The 21,805-nt window shown below is 40.7% G+C and overlaps 1 protein-coding gene across 1 annotated transcript; it reads right to left on the reverse strand.

The window, feature by feature from the left end:
* Positions 1 to 239: 239 nt before the first annotated feature.
* On the reverse strand, positions 240 to 16,566 carry LOC139163876 (glutathione S-transferase Mu 1-like). Its single transcript, XM_070745111.1, has 8 exons — positions 16,451 to 16,566; positions 9,809 to 9,884; positions 4,246 to 4,310; positions 4,003 to 4,084; positions 3,806 to 3,906; positions 2,484 to 2,579; positions 2,292 to 2,402; positions 240 to 504 (listed from the first exon to the last, which is right to left on the reverse strand). The coding sequence occupies exons 1-8, from the start codon at positions 16,484 to 16,486 to the stop codon at positions 409 to 411; spliced, it is 663 nt and encodes a 220-aa protein (XP_070601212.1). The 5' UTR covers positions 16,487 to 16,566; the 3' UTR covers positions 240 to 408.
* Between the last annotated feature and the right edge of the window lie 5,239 nt (positions 16,567 to 21,805).

Raw genomic sequence — 21,805 nt, forward strand, 5'->3', positions numbered from 1 at the left:
CATTCGTGTGAATTGCATTAAAACACAGTGATAAAATAGGAGGTGTGCGAGATTACACGTCAAAAAGTGTGATAGTGTACCAAACACTATCCCTGCCCACACCCTGACTCCCTTGGGATCTGGCAGTATAGAATTTGAATTAATAATAATAATAATAATAATAATAATAATAATAATAATAATAATAACAACAACAACAACAACAACAACAACAACAAAAAATAGGACCACATTACAAAGTAATTCCAAGATATTTTATTATTTTCTACTACTGCCTTCCAAATACCTAAACATCACAATTCTACAGAAAGACCTTTCTTTTTCTTATCAACTCCACCCAAGGCAAGAATGGAGAAAAATATCTCTTCCAGGGAAATATCTCATCCAGGAACAAAGATAATTTCCCCTTTATGTTTTCTTGTTACCCCATTTGGCCATCTTGTTGTTAACTGGAGTTTTCATAAAGCGGCTGGAACTCATGTAAGCAGCAATTTTCTCCAGGGCCTGAAGACACAGACAAAAGAAAATATTTAGGAGATTGAGAGAAGTCATTAGTAGGCCAAAAGCTCAAGGACGCATACTCCTACCGATCGCCCAATAAACCCACCATCAGGGTAAGCACACTCATTTATTCTACACTAAAAATACATTCTAGATGAAACCATATTAATGGTGTGCCCTCCACATGCCTTTTCCCTTCAGCCTCTGTGGCCATGCCTTGTTGGGAAAGATGATGGGGATGAAGTCCCTAAATATCTGAAACCATCAGTCAGGGCAGGGGTCCCCAACCCCTGGGGCCACAGAATTGGTGGGGTGAACATGAGTGCATTTCCATTTCTGCGACCAGAAGTTGAGCATGTGCTCCAAATGGAACTGCATACATCTCCTCTCCCACTCCACCACCACACACAAAACCAGAAAGCTTGAGGAGCTCTGAGTTAGCGAATGGCTGCTAGATTTAATGCCAATTATATTTTGTTTTCCATCCAGAATTGGAGGGAAAACCTTCGGTTTTTAATACTCTGAGCTGGCGATTGCCTTTTTGGCTGCCAAAAACACCAAAAAACAGAGACAAAACCAGAGACTCTGCAGGCTGCTCCGCTCCGACGTGACATCAAATTGGAAGCTGCAATATTTTAAATCCATAGTCTTGGGGAGGATCTCGACTACTGCAATGCTCTCTACATGGGGCTACCTTTGAAAAGTGTTCGGAAACTTCAGGTCATGCAGAATGCAGCTGCGAGAGCAATCATGGGCTTCCCTAAATATGCCCATGTCACACCAACAGTCCGCAATCTGCATTGGTTGCCGATCAGTTTCCGGTCACAATTCAAAGTGTTGGTTATGACCTATAAAGCCCTTCATGGCATCAGACCAGAATATCTCCAGGACCGCCTTCTGCCGCACGAATCCCAGCGACCAGTTAGGTCCCACAGAGTGGGCCTTCTCTGACTCAACTAAACAATGTCGTTTGGTGGGACCCAGGGGAAGAGCCTTCTCTGTGGCGGCCCCTACCCTCTGGAACCAACTCCCCCCAGAGATTAGAATACCCCCCCATCTTCCTTGCCTTTCGTAAGCTCCTTAAAACCCACCTCTGCCATCAGGCATGGGGGAACTGAGATATTCTTTCCCCCTAGGCTTCTACAATTTATGCATGGTATGTGTGTATGTATGTTTGGTTTCATAATAAGGGTTTTTAGTTGTTTTAGTATTGGATTGTTACATGCTGTTTTTATCACTGTTGTTAGCCGCCCCGAGTCCACGGAGAGGGGCGGCATACAAATCCAATAAATAAATAAATAAATCTTGGGGGGCGGGGTGCAGCTTAAAACAAATCTGCATTTACACTGGTAGTCAGTAGATTTACCACCTGCACCTTCGGAAATCATTCAATTGTGGTAGTCTGTTTTACTTATCGCACATGTATACCAATTACAAGTTTACCACTTGGTAGTAGACCTTAAAATCCTTGCAGTGTTAGCAACCAGTTCTTCTTAGGAAAATGTACATCAAATAAAACGTATGGAAGGGAATCTAGCACCAAGCCTTCTGATGAGAGTTTCATATACTGAAGGGACAGTCATTCATTCCATAAGGATGGTATTTTTCATATATTCCTGCCCATGCCAATTTGGGCATCCAATCTAAATGCTGTGGGTTAATCTGTCACTTCCTGCCAAATTTCAATTTATTAGATTTGTATGCCGCCCCTCTCCAATATACTTAAGTCACCCAGTATACTTAAGTCACAAGTTCCACAAGCCAGCAATTTTCATGAAGCCAAAGCTAACCTCAAAACGGCTCAGAAAATCTTGAAGATTCTTGAATTGATCCAGACACTTGGGTTCAAACATGCGGTTTTGATCAAGTACATCATACATGAGAAAATCCACAAATGTGATCTGGGGAAGAGAAAAATCAATAGTGAGTCTCCAAAAAGATCAGAAGCGCCCAAGGATACCCAGGTAGAGCTATGCATGTACCTTATCCCCAGCAAACCACTTTCTATCCCCCAAAAACTGGGAGAAGAGTTTCAATTTCCCTGGTAACTGCTCCAAATATCCAGGTTTGAGTTTCTCCTGCAAAACAATCAAGTAGAAAAAAAACTGAATTGAAACTGTTGCTTGTGTCTACTCAACAGTTTTGGAATTTGACATGCTCCATCCAAGAGCCATCAGAGGAAGCCAAATTTACTCCTTATGTTCTTTTGGCATTAGAGTAGTACTGAACTATTTGACACCGCCTTTGGATCATATAAAATGCATTCCTTCCAGCTTAACCACTATAGCAATACAGTGTTCCCTCGATTTTCGCGGGTTCGAACTTCGCGAATAGCCTATACCACGGTTTTTCAAAAAATATTAATTAAAAAATATTTCACTGTTTTTTTTCTATACCGTGGTTTTTCCCGCCCGATGATGTCATACATTACCAAACTTTTGTCTGCCATTGCTGATTTTTTATTGCAAAAAAAATAAATAATATTGTTAATAAATAATTATGTTTATAAATATCAGGATCACTAAGTGTCTTATTCAATTGTGAGTACCAGTAATAATGGTGAGTAAATGGGAATGGTAATTTAGGGGTTTAAAGTGTTAAGGGAAGGCTTGTGATATTGTTCATAGCCAAAAATGGTGTATTTACTTCCGCATCTCTACTTCGCGGAAATTTGACTTTCGCAGGCAGTCTCGGAACGCATCCCCCGCGAAAGTCGAACACTGTATATGCAATGTGAGCAGAAAGTCAAAAGGGAACACTGTATATGCAATGTGAGCAGGAAGGATTAAAATAAACTGTTTTATGACCAGCAAACATAACTCATAGCTATACAGTAATTCTACTGAAAAGTGATCAAAAATTCCTTGGCATTTTTACTTTTAGAGAGCTAGTTGACATGTTTATTATTTGGCGCATTATGCAAACACACAACATAATTCCCCATTGCAGATATTCAAACATTGATTTCAAATATCAACAGATATCTAAGTTTAACATGGAAGTGTGTGCAAAGATCAATATCATGAACTGGGAGGTTCGTATCTGGAGGTTTCACATGTACTTTTTCAAAATACAGACAATAGCCCTTAAAAAAACCCTCTCCATCTTGATTCCCAGAAAACTGACAGAGATATTGGCAGATGCTTACACGTCATTTTTAAACACTTGCCACCAGAAACCTTCAGAGACGCACCTAGTAACTATGTTTTCTGTTTTATAACTGGATCCAGTTTTTAGTTCATACAGCATTACAATGGCATCATTTCTTTATTCTGGTTTACTAGAAAATGGAGACTCAACTCACAAAGTCAGGATTGTAGCAAATCATCACCAAGCCCATACGGAAATCCATCACCTGATTCTCCAACATGTCCACTCTGATAAGTTCTTCCTCAGTTTTGCCACCTTCAGATTGAATAGAGAGAGATGAGAAATGCTGGTCAGCAGAAACAGGTCTTAATCATCTGGTTCAGCTTCCAAAAGAGCTCAAGTATTACTTACAAAGATTGTGCTTGCGTGCGATGTACCTGAGAATAGCATTACTCTGCGTCAATTTGGTCTTGCCATCAATTAAGTATGGAAGCTGGAAAGTAAACAGAATGAACCACTTAAGAATAAATCTTTGCCTCTCCATCTAACTACCCTGGAGCCATCCTCTTTATCCAAGTCCTCATATATGAATAAAATAGAGAACAGCATATTGAGAAGATATTCTTCCCAACCATTACACATATAGTTACTTACATTAGGAAAGTCCAGTCCCAGTTTTTCTTTTTCGCTGATCCATTTACTTTTATCATAATCCGGAGCTGGTAGAAAATGGGAGATAGAAAGTTCAGACAGCCAGAAAATTTTAATTAATTAATTGATTAATTAATTAATTAATTGGATTTGTATGTTGCCCCTCTCCGCAGACTCGAGGCGGCTAACAACAATGATAAAAAAACAACATGTAACAATCCAATTTAATAAAACAACTAAAAACCCTTATTATAAAAACCAAACATACACACAGACATACCATGCATAACTTGTAATGGCCTAGGGGAAGGAATATCTTAACTCCCCCATGCCTGGCAACAAAGGTGGGTCTTGAGTAATTTGCGAAAGACAAGGAAGGTGGGGGCTGTTCTAATCTCTGGGAGGAGTTGATTCCAAAGGGCCAGGGCCGCCACAGAGAAGGCTCTTCCCCTGGGGCCTACCAAACAACATTGTTTGGTCGACGGGACCCGGAGAAGGCCAACTCTGTGGGACCTTATCGGCCGCTGGGATTCGTGCGGTAGAAGGCGGTTCCGGATGTATTCTGGCCCAATGCCATGTAGGGCTTTAAAGGTCATTACCAACACTTAGAAATAAACTGCTTACCTTTCACTAGACAAAGCCATCAATTTTAGGAAATGCCAAAAAGTGCATTTTTTCCTGACCCTGTTATAACAAGTACTATACCAAATGCTGACAAGTTTACTGCTGCGATTTAATGACTGTTTGCATGATAAGCATAGCTTGGCTATTTAATTAATCAAATTTTTGGAGTTTGTCCATTGCACTAAACCATAAAGTAACTGAATGGGCTAGGTTTATATAACACATCAAATCACAAAACAAAAATTAACAGAGGTAAGCAAGCCAAGCTTAGCATGCTGTTAACAGCCATTAAGCCTTCAGTTTACCCGGTTAAATATATTGTGAGACTTCTGTGGGTCATCTGAATTCTTGGTTTCATACCAAGAATATTCCCCAGAACATCATGTAACATTCTACAAGTTGTTTCAAGGAAGTTCAAGCCACATGAAGAAATCATTCCCCACATGTGGATAAATGGAAAACCCCATAAATATTTGGTACAATAAATAATTAGAGAGGTTTATTTCTCAGATTTAAATGTCCTGTTTGAAGAGGAGAATTTGGTATCAGTGGTGGGCTACAATTTGTTTAACAACAGATTCTCTACCCTAATGACTGGCTTAAAAACTATTTATGGGTTTTCCATTTATCCACCTGGGTAGGCGTGGCCAGGGGCGTGGCCAGGGGCGTGGCCAGTGGGTGTGACAGCATTCAGTCTCCTGCAGCACTCTGCCAGTCAAAATGGGATGTGGGAGTTAATTGTGTGGGTTTTGCTTTGTCACATCCACATTCAGCGAGCAAGAGATGTGAAGTGCACAAAAAATACACTTTTGTTTGGTTGTGAAGGAATATCCCCAAAGTCAGATGTACACAAATGTAGACTAGCGTTTAGCTACACACCTTCCCAGCAAACAGCAAATTTTGAAGCTCCAGGTAAAGAGGATTCATTTTATTTATTTATTCGATTTTTATGCCGCCTTTCTCCTTAGACTCAGGGTGACTTACAACCAATGTTCCCTCTAATTTTTTGGGGGGGTGGGCGGAAAAGTATAGTGTCTGACTATACTTCAGGACTGGGCGGCACAGAAATAATAAATAAATAAATAAACAAACAAACAAATAAAAAACCCACCCTGTTTTGCCTCAGAGAATTTCAAAATAAAATACTGTACTGTGTGTCTATAACAGTGAGCTCATAATAGGGCAACTCTATCAATATCAAAATGCCACTTAAATAGTTGAGCTAGTTTCAAACTAGATTTTGATTTTCTTTCTCTCTTCCTTACTCCCATTCTTTTTCTTTCTCTTTTCCTTCCTCTCTTTTTTCTATCTGTTTCTCTCTCTTCCTCTCTCTCTCCTTCCCTCTCACTCTTTCCCTCTCGGCTTCTGAGTTGATGATGATTTTTAAATGAGCGATTGCTCACTGCTCAGCTTAGAGGGAACTATGCTTACAACCTGTTAGCAATAGCACTTTTTAACAGAGCCAGCATATTGCCCCCACAAACCGGGTCCTCATTTTAGGATGAGTAACCACAGTTTGCATGTTGGAGATTTCTAAAGGAATGGCGTGAAACTCTGTATTTTAAAGAACATTTTAGGGAGGGGTGCAGAGAACAGCCCTTCTCTGCCTGAGGCTGTAGAACCCTGGCAGCAATCAAAACACTGTTAGTGAAGCAACTGATCAACAAGACAGAGTAATCCACTGGTATATGAAAATAAGGGCAAACTCCACTCCCTTCTAGCACTGATGAGGTTACCTGGCTTGGTAATGAAACATCTGCAAGAAAACCATCAAACGCAGAGAGTTGAACCCCACAGTTCAACCGTGAGCTACAAATATTCTCTTCTATCGATAAACCACTTTTGGTTAAATTTCTTTATAAATCTTGATATGATTTCTATAAATAAGGAATGTAGAATTATAACGGCCGAGTATTTGAGCCTCCATAGATTAAAAAAAATACAAAGCTAAGAGATAAACAAATAAAAAACAGATTTGAAAAAAGAAAAGGCTCAGGAAAGAAAAAGAGTTCAAGTGTAAGAAAGGAAGTAGAAGGAAAACCATAAAATAATGACTCCCAACATTCTTTGCTACAGATATAAGTAAGCATATATCAAACTCTTACTCTAAGATTATCATTTGTCTACATTATTTCCATAATCCCATATTACTCATAAAAACCCAGATCAACTTTTAATTTCAGTTTCTCACAAAATAAATCCATATAATCCATGGTTCATATAACTTTAATCACTATTTGTTAGGGAAACCACAACTGATTTAATTGTGCCAAGCTCTTAACTAAAACAGGAATCCTAAGCTGTGGTGTAGTCCCATGCTTCTCAACTTTGGCAACTTTAAGATCCATGGACTTCAATTCCAGAATTCCCAAGGCAGCATGAAGTTCGCCCATCTTAAACTTGCCAAGACTGAAAAACACTGATCTACAGATAGGGATTTTTCCATTCCTCTTTTATTGGTTCTTACTTACTTATGAGCAATCACAATTCAAAATCCCGACTTCCACCCCATTCCAGACCAATGATAATGCAAAATCCCAACTTCCACCCCATTCCAGACCAATGATAATGCAAAATCCTGACTTCCACCCCATTCCAGACCAATGATAATGCAAAATCCTCACTCCCACCCCATCCCATTCCCTGACTAAGCTGTTTTCTAGCTCTGTTCTCCTGCATGCAGGGCAACAAAGTTCAATCAGACCTTCCAACTTCTCAAGGGAAAAAAAAGATCTTGCGAAGTTGGAAAGTCTGAGTGAACTTTTTAAAAACTGGTGGTCGCATGGTCTTCTTTTGGGCTGCAGGGGATGGCACCCTCTCAGGTGATAGGCACCGCAGGTTCATCCACAGCCTCCCAGCTGTTCAGTGGGGCCCCCAGTCAGGCCCCTGCAGCTTCCTGACCCTAAATGGCAACCCCGGGGGGCAGGACCAGCCAGAGGTGGCATTTGCTATTTCATTGAACAAAGCAGAATCTTAACATGCAGTTCACCCGAACCTGTGCGAACTGGTTGCAGCTCACCACTGGTGACAATATAACACGCTACGGACAGGGTCAGCATGCTCAGAACTGCTGCTGTGATGACCAACTATGACCATTGCCTAACAAATCATCCAGGGAGCCTATCAAAATCTAATTCTAGACATACGCCAATTCATTAGATGGAGATCCAGGAACTATAGACCAACACTATAGACCAGTGTTTCCCAACCTTGGCAACTTGAAGATATTTGGACTTCAACTCCCAGAATTCCCCAGCCAGCGAATGCTGGCTGGGGACTTCTGGGAGTTGAAGTCCAAATATCTTCAAGTTGCCAAGGTTGGGAAACACTGCTATAGACCAACTATAGACCCGCCCTGAGTCTACGGAGAGGGGCGGCATAGAAATCTAATAAATTATTATTAAATTATTAAATTAAAACTGCAATGAGGGACCAACATGGAGAACATCAGAGCTACAAAGTAACTCCAAGTGCCAATCCTTTGTACCGTTTCCCTATCAATTAGAAACTAATCTTTCTCGGATGTGTAAGCCCAGTATCATATATAACGGAGGATGGGTGGAGGGAGCACCTCAAGCTATCACAGAATATCCTGCAACACTAAAATCTCTCCCACATCTTTCATACCTATTTTACTAAGGTTGACCTGAAAGTAACTTGCAAATAAAACTAAGAAATCTTACAGAGCAGTGCATAAAAGATCAAGGTTAGAGAGAAGGAACGGAAAACAGGTAAGGCCCGCAAGTGCCTTGGCATCCAGGTAGAGAGACCAAGAATCAACAGAGACAAAATGGAGATATTCTGCTGGGTTAGAAGCCTGCAATTGTAGTGATAAAGATTATGCAACATCCTTGAACTTTCATTAGAAGAATACTGTAATACTCCATAGGGCTTGCCTAAAGCCAACTCACGAGCACTGAAATGTGCAATGCTGAACAAAATTATTATTTAGTAATTTGGGTGATTTTTGGCAGCAAAGAGATATTAGAATCATTTACTGATAGCCACCCACACATCATTATGAATGAGCCAGAGGTCTCTCTCTAAGGAGATGACAGTCTGGATGAACCTAGTTCTAATGGCAACATATGCCAAAGTAAGAGAGCTCTGCAAGATGATAAATAGATATCAGGAACCTCCAGGACTTGTTAACTAGACAATGCCGCTTGTGGGGGGACCCTGGGGAAAGAACCTTCTTTGTGGGGGCTCCACCCCTCTGAAATCAGCTCTCCCCGGAGATTTGTACGGCCCCCACCCTCCTCGCCTTCCACAAGAATCTGAAAACCTATTCATGCCGCCAGGGTTGGGGTCACTAGACCCTAGCCTCTGGCCAACGAGTCTGTGGTATGTTTGTGGTTTGAATCTGAATGAATGATTTTTAATGTTTTAGCCTTTTTTTAATTGCTTTTAGATTAGTTATTTATATTAATTGGATTTCAGATATGTTATTGGTTTTTTTTTATATGTTGTGAACTGCCCTGAGTCCACGGAGAAGGGTCCAATTAATAAAATAATAAATTAATAAAATAAATTAATAAACCTGTAGTTATATAAAGGAAAAACATCTTAAGTTAATGGCTTTGGAAAGAGGCCCATAATATTGCACTAGACTGAGTTCATCTGGAAACGTTCCAATACAACAGTTGTATAACAGCCTAGTTCAATGAACAGCTCCATTTAATTATTGTGCGCACCGCCCTGTCTTAGGTAACTTAAGGAATGTTTAAATAATTTACTCTGCTTTTCTTCTACTCTTTTTTTTGTAACTTTTTATACATTTGTGTAGAGCAAGATCACATTCCCCACATTCTTGGGAATACTCAAAAGCTAGAAATGAAGAGAGTTTCTTTCTAATAAAGAGCCGAGCTAATATTTACATTCAACAAATTATATTAACGGAAGAAAAGAAGGGGGAGGAGAGGACTCGGCAAGGCACACAAACCTTCTCCACAGCTGTATAACTTATCTTCGTAAGGTGTTCCAGTGTATTCAAGCAGCAATCGAATGCTATGGGCAAGCTGTAAAGGAAACAAGCAAAGCAGCCATCAGATGGATGGGGTAATTGTTCACAAGATGCAAAGAGATCTGATGAGAGCCCTTAGAGGTAAACAGGGCCAAGTAATGGATACAGTAGAGATTTGTCAGGAATGTTCTTTATTCTTACGGGGTAGAATGACAGGCAGTTTGAAAGCCTCTATTTTTCCTCACTACTCCATCCCATACCAAGCAAAATCAATGCAGGGTTATTTCAAGTTTCTTCTCAATTTTTCTCCCCCACTTTGGGACCGAACTCCTCCCACAATGATTTGTACATTCCTTCTTCTTTGCCAAGACCAGGTCTATATGATTTAACACTTGGTAACTAACAAATGTGGTGCCTCTGTGGCTGGCTCTGTGGCTGGTTTGATCAGAAAGGTCAGCAGTTCAAATCCCTAGTGCAGTGATGGCAAACCTTTCATCCCATGGGTGCCGAAAGTGTGTGCGCACACGCTGTTGTATACGCGCAAATGCCCACATCCATAATTCAATGCCTGGGGAGGGTGAAAACGGCCTCCCATCCCTCTGGAGGCCAAAAATGACCCATTTTCCAACTTCGGGTGGGCTCGGTAGACCTGTTTCCCAAATTCTGGTGGACTCTGTAGGCCCCTTTTTTGCCCTCCCCAGGCTCTAGAGGAGAGGGCAAAAATGCTCTCCCCCCATCCTCCCGGAGGCCCTCTGTAAGTTGAAAACTCCCTCCAATAGCCTCCGTGTGAGCCAAAAATCATCTGGCCGGCATGCACAAGAATGTTAGAGCTGAGTTAGGGCAATGGCTTGTGTGCCAGCAGATACGGCTCTGCGTGCCACCGTGCCATAGGTTCGCCATCACTGCCCTAGTGTTGCATAACAGAGTGAGCACCCGTGATTTGCCCCAGCTTCCGCCAACCTAGCAATTTGAATTTGCATGAAAAAATGCAAGTAGAAAAATAGGGACCACTTTTGGTGGGAAGGTAACAGCGTTCCGTGCGCATTTAGTCATGCCGGCCACATGACCATGGAGAGGTTTTTGGACAGCGCTGGCACTTTGGCTTTGAAATAGAGATGAGCATCGCCATTTAGAATTGGGATCAACTAGCACATATGTGGGGAGGAACCTTTACCTTTTAACTAGCAAAAGATCCCCATGGGCCTCAAGAAAGAAGTGATTCAAAACTATGAAGGTTTGTTTATGTTCGGTAGAAACATAAAAACAGTTCCCCAATTCAGTGTTCCCCAACCAAAAGCTTGTTATGGGTTATTTTTAAACTCTACCAATTAGACTCAAGAGAAGACACAACACCATTGATCCTGGACAGGTGGGGGGTTTTTCTACTCTCCATAAGGCAAGATGTTTTATTTTTTAAAAAATGTACATATGAAAGTATCTTTATACCATTGCTATGATAATTACTATACGATTACTATTCCATATACTATAATTTATACTAATGATATTCAATATATTTTATACTACAGTATTACCATTCAATTAATATTGCCTAGTTCTCTATTATGATTATCTTTATAGTATGCTCTATATTATTACTACCATACACCATTTCTTTCTTAAGCCAGTTCTCCTTTTAAGTCCCCTCCTTCCAAGATTGTTTTTCTTTTTCACTTAATGGCAACTTAATGGCAGCATGTAGAGCTCTTCCACCTTTATTATATTCTGCTTTGCTGAAGTGTGCTGCTATAGGGTTTTCTGTTTAGTTGCAGGGTGGTATAGGATTTTCTGCCTCAGCAGGGAGGTTGGACTAGATTACTAGAAGACCCCCAAGGTCCCTTTTATTTTAATTGGTTGTATGTACTTCTCTCTTTTGGACTGTCCACTCCTTCAAAAGGAAAAATGTCTTTTGTTGTCCGCTATAACAGTGTTCCCTCGATTTTCGCGGGGGATGCGTTCCCAGACTGCCCGCAAAAGTCAAATTTCCGCGAAAGAGATGCGGAAGTAAATACACTATTTTGGCTATGAACATATCACAAGCCTTCCCTTAACACTTTAAACCCCTAAATTACAATTTCCCATTCCCTTAGCAACCATTTAGATTATTACTCACCATGTTTATTTATTAAAGTTTATTTAAAAAAATATTTATTAAAGGCAGACGAAAGTTTGGTGCTGACATATGATGTCATCGGGTGGGAAAAACCATGGTATGGGGGGGGAAACGCGAAGTATTTTTTAATTAATTTTTTTTTAAACCGTGGTATAGACTTTCCGCGAAGTTCGAACCCGTGAAAATCGAGGGAACACTGTATTCCATTTTCTGCTGGTGGCAGAGCTCCAAAATACGCCTCCTCTGTTATCTCCCACACCCATGACCAGGTTACAGCTTTATTGGCAACTCTGCCAAGCACACTCTGGGGAAAAGGTCCCTACCATTTGCTAAGCAACCTGCTCCTACACTTTGTCCTCCAGTTAACCTCACATCAAAACAATTCTTGTTCTCCTTACCCAGCATAGTCAGGCAGAATTAGAGAAACTGTAGTCCAACATATTTGAAGGACCCCAATTTAGGCTGGATAAACTCAAGCCACTTGGACAGGAAACCCAGCTCCTTAAATCCTATTAATGGTTATTTGAGCTCCTTCAATATTTTCCAATGCTTCCAACAAAACTTTTTTTTAATATATCAATATAATTAAAAGGGGGAACCAAGACGAGTAATGGTTCACACAGATGGCTAATATATTCTTCAATCTCAACAGTATTAATAAGTTAGATTCCTGCTCCAAACACATTTTAAACACATAGTAGTCACCATTCTTTCAACTGCAACAATATAGCCAAGAAGGCTTCAAGAGTTGTAAACCTAATCCTACCTAGCTTCTGCTCTGGCAATATCACACTACTTACCAGAGCTTACAAAACTTTTGCCAGACCCATCCTCGAATACAGCTCATCTGTTTGGAACCCATATCGCATCTCAGACATTAACACCCTTGAAAATGTCCAAAGATACTTCACCAGAAGAGCCCTTCACTCCTCCACTCAAAATAGAATACCCTATGAGACTAGACTTTCAATCCTGGGCCTAGAAAGTTTAGAACTAAGACGCCTTAAACAAGATCTAAGTACTGTATTGCCCACAAAATCATATGCTGCAACGTCCTGCCTGTCGGTGACTACTTCAGCTTCAACCACAACAACACAAGAGCACACAACAGATTTAAACTTAATATTAACCGCTCCAAACTTGACTGTAAAAAGTATGACTTCAGTAACCAAGTTGTCGAAGCGTGGAACTCATTACCGGACTCCATAGTGTCATCACCAAACCCCCAACACTTTACCCTTAGATTATCTACGGTTGACCTATCCAGATTCCTAAGAGGTCAGTAAGGGGCGAGTACAAGTGCACTAGAGTGCCTTCCGTCCCCTGTCCTATTGCTCTCCTATATCTCCTATACCTTTCTTCTATTCCTATATCTCTTCTTCTATTCTTTCACTGATATGTTCTATTACTTTATCTTCTTTTCTATTATTTCTTAGATATATTTTACTATGAGTATCTCCTCTATAACCTTCATCATGTATTTTACTATGTATATATAAATATATACCCACTAAAACCCTCACTGTGTATTGGACAAAATAAATAAATATATAAATAAATAAAAAATCCCATTGCATTCATATTGCGACAGGGCAGGCAACTCCTTTGGACCAAGAGCCACACTAAATGCCCTTCTTGGGTGGCGGGGGTTTTTTTTGTGAAAAAATAGCAAAGAAAAGGATTTCCTACTGCACTTTTAAGCTGTTGTTTTCAGAAGTCATGAGGTGATAGGCAGTCTGGAAAGTGGTTTGCTTATTAAATTTATTGAACTATAATGTTCCCACCCTTTATCTACAGGATAGAAAAAATAAAGAGATATCTCCAAGAATGACCAGCTCATTTCATGACTAGAACCAAGTGTCAGAGAAATAAATGTAAAAAGGAGAAATAAATTTTTAAAAATGTTCCAACTGAAAATATAATAATTAAGAAAAATTTAGATTGTGCAGAACTAGACAAAATAGCAATAGCATTTAGACTTATATATCATTTCATAGTGCTTTTACAGCTCTCTCTAAGCAGTTGACAGAATGACAATGGAGTTAAATGAAAAGGATTCGGAATATTATGAAATTTGGAATTTGTTCTATGATTGACTTGAAAGGAGAAAACAAAATAAAACCATCAGTGTTTAACTTAGCAATACATATAGGATTTTATTAACTTTAAATTGTCCTAAGTATATATATATATTAGGTAAAAATTGCATTGAAAATATAGAATTATGTTGATTTACATATAAGTATGAATTGATCGATATACTGTATGATAATCCTAGAAGGTGTATATGTATAAATGTTATTGTATCATTTTGTCTTGTCTAATGTTTGTGTGCCTTTTAAAATGTATATACAGTACAGTGTTCCCTCAATTTTCGCGGGTTCGAACTTTGCGAAAAGTCTATACCACGGTTTTTCAAAAATATTAATTTAAAAATACTTCACGGTTTTTTCCCCTATACCATGGTTTTTCCCGCCCGATGACGTCATATGTCATTGCCAAACTTTCGTCTGCCTTTAATAAATATTTTTTAAAATAAACTTTAATAAATAAACATGGTGAGTAATAATCTAAATGGTTGCTAAGGGAATGGGAAATTGTAATTTAGGGGTTTAAAGTGTTAAGGGAAGGCTTGTGATACTGTTCATAGCCAAAAATAGTGTATTTACTTCCGCATCTCTACTTCGCGCAAATTCGACTTTCGCGGGTGGTCTCAGAATGCATCCCCCACGAAAATCGAGGGAACACTGTAATCACATTTTTAAAAAATTTAAACAAAATGAAAAAAGCCACCTTTGCAAATGTTAGATCTGCTTTAACCAGTGAATATTATCATGCCCATCTTCTCCTCTGTCCCAAATTTTGGCAACATTTATTTAGATACAACTGCCAATGCAGCATGTAGTAAAATACATAAACCGATAGTTAAGGTTTAAATATAATGGATAGTAGATTTTGAAAGGGGGAAAAAAGAGGGATGAGGTAAGATTTAAAGGAACATCTTTATCTGTTAGGTAATGGTTATAGAATTATCCACTTAGGGAAGGACTTAGAGCAGCCCACACCCCACAAGGGGGCAATGTGATTTTTGATGGGGACAATTGGAGCCTTTGTTTAAACAAAGTTAATGAACTTTTAGACTTCCTCTGCATGTGTAGAGTTCACTTTTTGAATAGTAAGAATTATATGTCATGGGGGGAGGGAGTCAGGATTTTAGAGATACTCAGGTGGGGCATGGGCAAAAAAAAGGCTGGAAACCATTGACTTAGAAGGTGGGTGGGAAATAGGAAAGGAGGAGAGAAAGGAGAGAGAAAGCAGAGAAAGAATAGGAAAAAGAAGGAGGAAGGAGAAGGAATGGTAGTAAGGAGGGAGAAGGAGTAAGAAAGTGGATAGTAGAGGTAGAATAGCCGCCAGAGATACAAAGAGGGAAGTAGAGAGAAGAAACACAGGTGAAATAATATAAGATAAACCCGAAATATGTTTTAGTCTATTTAGTGTATTTAAAAAATGATACAGTATACAGTATGTATACTAAGGTGTATTGAAGGTATACACTGCTCAAAAAAATAAATAAATAAATAAAGGGAATACTTAAACAACAGAGTATAACCCCAAGTAAATCAAACTTCTGTGAAATCAAACTGTCCACATAGGAAGCAACACTGATTGACAATCGATTTCACATGCTGTTGTGCAAATGGAATAGTTGTCCAAATGAAATATTCAACGAGAATATTTCATTCATTCAGATCTAGGATGTGTTCTTTGAGTGTTCCCTTTATTATTTTTGAGAAGTATAAAATGGAATGCTGAATGTGCCAAAACAACCCTTTTTTAATTTAAATATCTTTATTAAATATATACGTTAAAATGAAACAGAGATAAATATAAATATAATACATGACATATCAATCATATATGTTATATTAGAACAGAAATAAAAGAAAGGAAAAAAACATTTTTGCTATATACTGTACAACTGCCCATTTTACTCCATAGCTTTGGGGCACGCCGCTCTCTTCTTCCCGAGGACAAAGAACGGACTAGAAAAACGAACTCGTTTCGGGCAGCGGCGCTCGGTGTCGCCGGCGCTGGAGACCGAAGCGGGCCTCCTCTCCCTTCCCCGCCTCCCGAAACCAATGCCCGCGTGCCAGGCAAACCCAGCCCGGCCTCGCCATAGCAGCTGGCAATGCCCCACCGGGAACCGGAGAAAGGTCAGGAGAGAACCGCCGCTTCTCTCCTTCCCTTCTGCCCGCAGGCAAAGGCCTTTCACTAGGGGCGCGGGGGGGAGTAACCTCCCCGGTCTTTTCAAACCGGCCGCTTCCCGAGCGTCCTCGCAGGAGAGGCGGCCGGTTTCCTTTGACACGCCTCGGCTCCAACGTGGGAGCTCCGCCGGCGTCGTTGTGGTGGGGAACCGGTGAGGGAGCGGCAGGTCCCTCATGGCAAACCACGGGAAAGGAAAGCCGGCCCCGGAGGGTTTTGTCTTTGTTTGCGCCCCAGCCACTCACCCCTCGAATGTCCCAGTAGCCCAGAATGGTCGTCATGGCGCTCGCAACTCGTCGGCTTGGCGGGGAAACCTGGCCTCCTGCAACTTACAAGAGGTAGACGCCGTCTGGGAGGGGCTTCGGAAACGGCTTATAAAGGCAAAAACAGGCCGCGGGAGTTTAGGGGTGTGTGTGTGTTTCTCTTAAGGGGGCGGGTGGGGTGTGCCGGCAACCCAATACCAGAAGGGTTACTTGCAACTCTGCAATTTGGTCTTTCGGCCGCCGCCGGCTCCGTCAGAAGAACGTCTTTTTTTTCTTTTTGCTGACTGGGATTTGAGGTTGGATGGAATTTGAACGGTCCTTCTGAAGTTTGGACCTCTTTTTAAATTCGGCTAGATCCGGCATTGGTAGTAGAGGTCTTTTGCAGGTCAGGTTGTAGAATAGAATAGAACAGAACAGAACAGAAAATAGAATAGAATAGAGAATAGAGAATAGGAATTAGGATTAGGAATAGAAATAATTGGAATAGAAATAGAAATAATAGGAATAGGAATAAGAAATAGAATTAGGAATAGGAATAAGGAATATAATAGAATAGAATAATTCTTTATTGGCCAAGTGTGATTGATCACACAAGGAATTTGTCTTTGGTGCATATGCTCTCAGTGTACATAAAAGAAAAAGATACATTTGTCAAGAATTATGAGGTACAACACTTAATGATTGACATATGGGTCAAATAAGCAATCAGGAAACAATCCATATTAATAAAAATCTTAAGAAAACAAGCAACAAGTTACAGTCATACTGTAACTTGTATTGTAACTTGTAACTTGTCCAGTGTACTGTAGAGACGAATGAGAAACAGCACTAATGGCCTCTAAACTTGCCGAAACTGATAACGATTGTTTAATGTGAGGTCCAGGTACATGGACCGAGATGAACTTTGAGCAGGTGGGTGGGTGGGTGACTTCAGTATGAAATGCAGAGCAAGAGATTGGTGAATACGTTGATGCTTAAGCTTTACAGAGTCAAAGATGAGACCGGGATCTGTGGCTGTCCAATCTTCTCTCTCCCTAAACAGGATTTCTGGCTGAAAAAAGCAAAGGCTGAACCCCCGGTCTAAAACCTGACTTTTTGAAAGTTGTTGGCAGGGGCCATGATGGTGTGATCCAATGCAAAATACAAAGGAGAATATTTGTAAGTCAGGATTGACATGAGGAGTCCTGGGTGCTCTCTGAACATGTGTACCATTACCTCAAACTAGGTAACATCATCAGTGCTACCTAGTTTGGGTAAGGAAGCATCTGCAAGAAACCAAGCAAGCTCAAGAGAGCACCAAGCTCCCCTCTGGTCTGACCTAAACACCATCCATGTTTTATGTATATTTGGCGCCATGGTGGTCTGGTTGTGAAGATGTTCACCTCCCATTTTGAAAGTTCAATCAGTTGAGAGTTCAATCCTAGGTAGCAGCAGATGTTTCTCTACTTGGGTGCTAAATCATATCCAGCCAGGAAATGATTACCTCCGTCCACTCACCCTGATTCTACCCTGAATTTAATAGACTACCACAGTGATGGCGAACCTTTTTTGGTTCATGTGCCAAAAGGGTGTGTGGAAGGGTGCTAGCATGCCCCCATATATGTGCACCCCCACCTACTTCACCTGCGCATGTGCACAGGCCTCACTGAAGCCTGGAATGTGAAAAAAATGGTCAAATGGGCAAACCGGAAGTTCGGAAAATGCACTTCCGGTTTGCCTGTTGTGCTGTTTTTTTGCACTCCGGGGCTTCAGGAAGCTTCCCTGAAACCTCCGGAGTGCAAAAACAGGACAACGGGCAAACCAGAAGTGCATTTTCCAAATTTCCAGCATCCGGAGGGCAAAGCGGCCTTTCCCAAGGCCTAAAATCAGCTGGAGCTGACATAGGACAAGCTCTCACATGCCCTCCAAAATGGCTCCCCATGCCACATAGGTTCAGCATCATGGGACTACAGGGTTATAAAAAGGGAGTAGATCTTTAATGCAACATTAAAAATAAAGAAGCAGAACTTCAATTGCTCCATTGTAGCCATTATCTTGACTTTGGGTTTTTTGCATAGCCTGCAGACATGCACTTAACCAGGCTTGGCTGTTTAGCTGCATTTTCTAAATCAAGAGTTTCTAGGCGTTGTCCTTTAATGTGACACTTTAAATAAAGGATATTTTCAAATTTGTTTTTACGTATCTCATTCTTCCCATGTCTGCATGATTCTACTTTCATAACCGGACCAGATTATCTCAGGGACCACCTTCTGCTGCACGAATCCCAGCGACCAGTTAGGTCCCACAGAGTGGGCCTTCTCCGGGTCCCATCAACTAAACAATGTCGTTTGGCGGGGCCCAGGGGAAGAGCCTTCTCTGTGGCGGCCCCGGCCCTTTGGAACCAACTCCCCCCGGAGATTAGAATTGCCCCCACCCTCCTCGCCTTTCGTAAGCTCCTTAAAACCCACCTCTGCCATCAGGCATGGGGGAACTGAGATACTCTTTCCCCCGAGGCCTTTACAATTTATGCATGGTATGTTTGTTTGTTTGTAAGTATGATTGGTTTTAAAATAAGGGTTTTTTAGTTGTTGTAGTATTGGATTTACATGCTGTTTTTATTATTGTTGTTAGCCGCCCCGAGTCTACGGAGAGGGGCGGCATACAAATCCAATAAATAAAATAAATAAATAAATAATAGCAGCTGAAATGGAATTGTTGATTTTTGGTTCTACTTTTTCATTATTTAATCCAAACGTCTGTACATTAGAACTCTGGGCTGCATAAGTTCTTATGCTTCTAAGACAGGATCTTGATTGTATCCCTCTATTAATGCAATATAGTGTGTTGGCTTTTTTGACAGCTGAACACACTCCTGACTCATATTTGAATGTCCAGTTGGACTCCCAAGATCCCTCTCGCAGTCACCACTAATAAACCAGCTTCACCTATTTTATACCAGCGTGTTTTTCTTGCCTAAATGTAGAACCCTAAATTTTCTCACTGCTGTAGTTCATTTTTCATGTATAAAGTCTTTCATGGCACCAGACCAGATTATCTCCAGGACCGCCTTCTGCCACACGAATCCCAGCGACCAGTTAGGTCCCACAGAGTGGGCCTTCTCCGAGTCCTGTCAACTAAACGATGTCGTTTGGCGGGACCCAGAGAAAGAGCCTTCTGTGTGGCGGCCCCAGCCTTCTGGAACCAACTCCCCCCAGAGATTAGAATAGCCCCCACCCTCCTTGCCTTTCGTAAGCTCCTTAAAACCCACCTCTGCCATCAGGCATGGGGGAACTGAGATATTCTTTCCCCCTAGGCTTCTACAATTTATGCATGGTATGTTTGTATGTATGTTTGGTTTTATAATAAGGGTTTTTAGTTGTTTTAGTATTGGATTGTTACATGCTGTTTTTTATCACTGTTGTTAGCTGCCCCGAGTCTATAGAGAGGGGCGGCATACAAATCCAATAAATAAGTAAGTAAGTAAGTAAGTAAGTAAGTAAGTAAGTAAGTAAGTAAGTAAGTAAGTAAGTAAGTTAATTAATTAATTTTGTTAGATAGGGTGCAGTGTTCAAGCCTGTCAAGATCCTTCTGTATCTCGAGCCTACCTTCTGAAGTGTTGGCTCTTTATTTATTTATTTAGGGATTATGGGGGATTTGAGACACCTTTCCCCCAAGCTTATTATAATTTATGTTTGGTATGTATGTGCTGTTTGGTTTTTAATTGATAGGGTTTTTTAGTTTTTTTCTTAATATTAGATTTGTGCCTGTACAATATTGTTTTATTGCTTGTTGTGAGCCGCCCCGAGTCTTCGGAGAGGGGCGGCATACAAATCTAATAAATTATTATTATAAATTATTATTATTATTATTTATTTATTATTTGGATTTGTATGCCGCCCCTCTCCAAAGACTCTTCCTGCAAGCTGGGTGTCATCTGCAAATTGTATGAGTACCCAATCACTCCTCTCATCTAAATAGTTTATGAAGATATTGAAGAGTTTTAGGCTAAGACAGAGACGTTATTTAAACTGGTTCTTCTGTATCAACCTTCCCCCTGTTTACTTGCACAGTCTACCAGCAGTGTTGGTGAACAATACAAATTGCTGTTCATCACTTTATACAATGTGGCACAAGATTACAATGAGGTTATTATTTCATCATGTTTTGGCAGAGAGACAAAGATATGACTTGGACTAAAGAGACTAAAGCAAAATGCAAAAAAAGGGAAAGGGGTGGAAGGAAGGAAGGAAGGAGAGAGAAAGAAAAGAAAGAAAGAGAAAGAAAGAAAGAGAGAAAGGAAAGAAAGAAAGAAATTAATTTTAACTGTGTTTTTGAAATTCTAGAATATATTGAGTGGGGGGAATTATCTTCCATTTGAAAAAATAATTGTTTGGGGTTGGGAGGAGGGAGAAGGGGATAGATACTTTCTGCTATATTAAACCTAAACTGCTGGTAAACTCTAAATCATATTATGTATCTAATTGACCATGGTAGATATGTCCCACCATCCAAAGCCGATGCCATATCCCCAACAACTTTATAACGTGTGCTCCACAAAAAGTGTGTGTATGTGCATTTTATAGTCTTTGGGAGAGATTTCAGAGTTCTCAATCCCTGTGAAAAAAATGGCAAATCACCTCCTGTTTTCCCATTATGGAATCCAAGGGCTAACTACCACTGTTGTCATGAAATTAGCAACCCTACTGCCAATCCCAGTTTTTCAGGGTTGCAGGCTCAGAAGAGACTGAGGAGTTGAGTGGACTAACATGTGAGGGAGTTAGCTTTCTCCCCTGGCTCTGTTGCCATCACTTTCTTGCAGTTCATTAGCCAACAAGGTGAATCTCCCCCTCCCCCAACCATTAGAGTACAACAGCAGGAATGGGAAGTTATCTGGTTACAAATCTTTCCCTAATCCATCTAGATGGGTTGGTTTGCCTCCTTCCACCACACATTTGGGCACCTCCCAGCGTAAAATACTGTATTTTTCAGAGTATAAGATGCACCTTCCCCCCCTAAAAGAGGGTGGAAATGTTGGTGCATCTTATACACCCAATGCAGCCATTTTTGTGGTCCCAAAATCCCCCCCCCCCGCACCTGCAGAGAACTCCTGGGTACTAAGGGAAGGCAAAAATGCCTCTATTTTGGGAAACAATGGGTGGAAAATGGCTCCTTTTTTACAAAAAATTGGGACATTTTTGCCATCCACCAGCACCCAGGAGCTCCCTTCTGGCTTCCCAGACTCTTTGCCTTCCCAATTTTTGTGAAAAAAGGGTGAAAAATGGCTCATTTTTCAGAAAAATTGGCTTGATTTTGCCTTCTAGTTACACCATCTAGCATGATTAGAGGAGGAATTCCAGG

The sequence above is a fragment of the Erythrolamprus reginae genome, chromosome 3 (genome assembly GCF_031021105.1).
Source record: "Erythrolamprus reginae isolate rEryReg1 chromosome 3, rEryReg1.hap1, whole genome shotgun sequence".
Lineage (NCBI taxonomy): Eukaryota > Metazoa > Chordata > Lepidosauria > Squamata > Dipsadidae > Erythrolamprus > Erythrolamprus reginae.

What these genes read in the sequence shown, in the direction of transcription:
- LOC139163876 (XM_070745111.1), bottom strand. Translation starts at nt 16,486, where the DNA reads ATGACGACCATTCTGGGCTACTGGGACATTCGAGGG. An exon ending in GCTACTGGGACATTCGAGGG is followed by an intron (nt 9,885 to 16,450) that starts GTGAGTGGCTGG and finishes TTTCCTTTACAG; the next exon opens with CTTGCCCATAGCATTCGATT. An exon ending in AGTGGTTTGCTGGGGATAAG is followed by an intron (nt 2,403 to 2,483) that starts GTACATGCATAG and finishes TCTCTTCCCCAG; the next exon opens with ATCACATTTGTGGATTTTCT.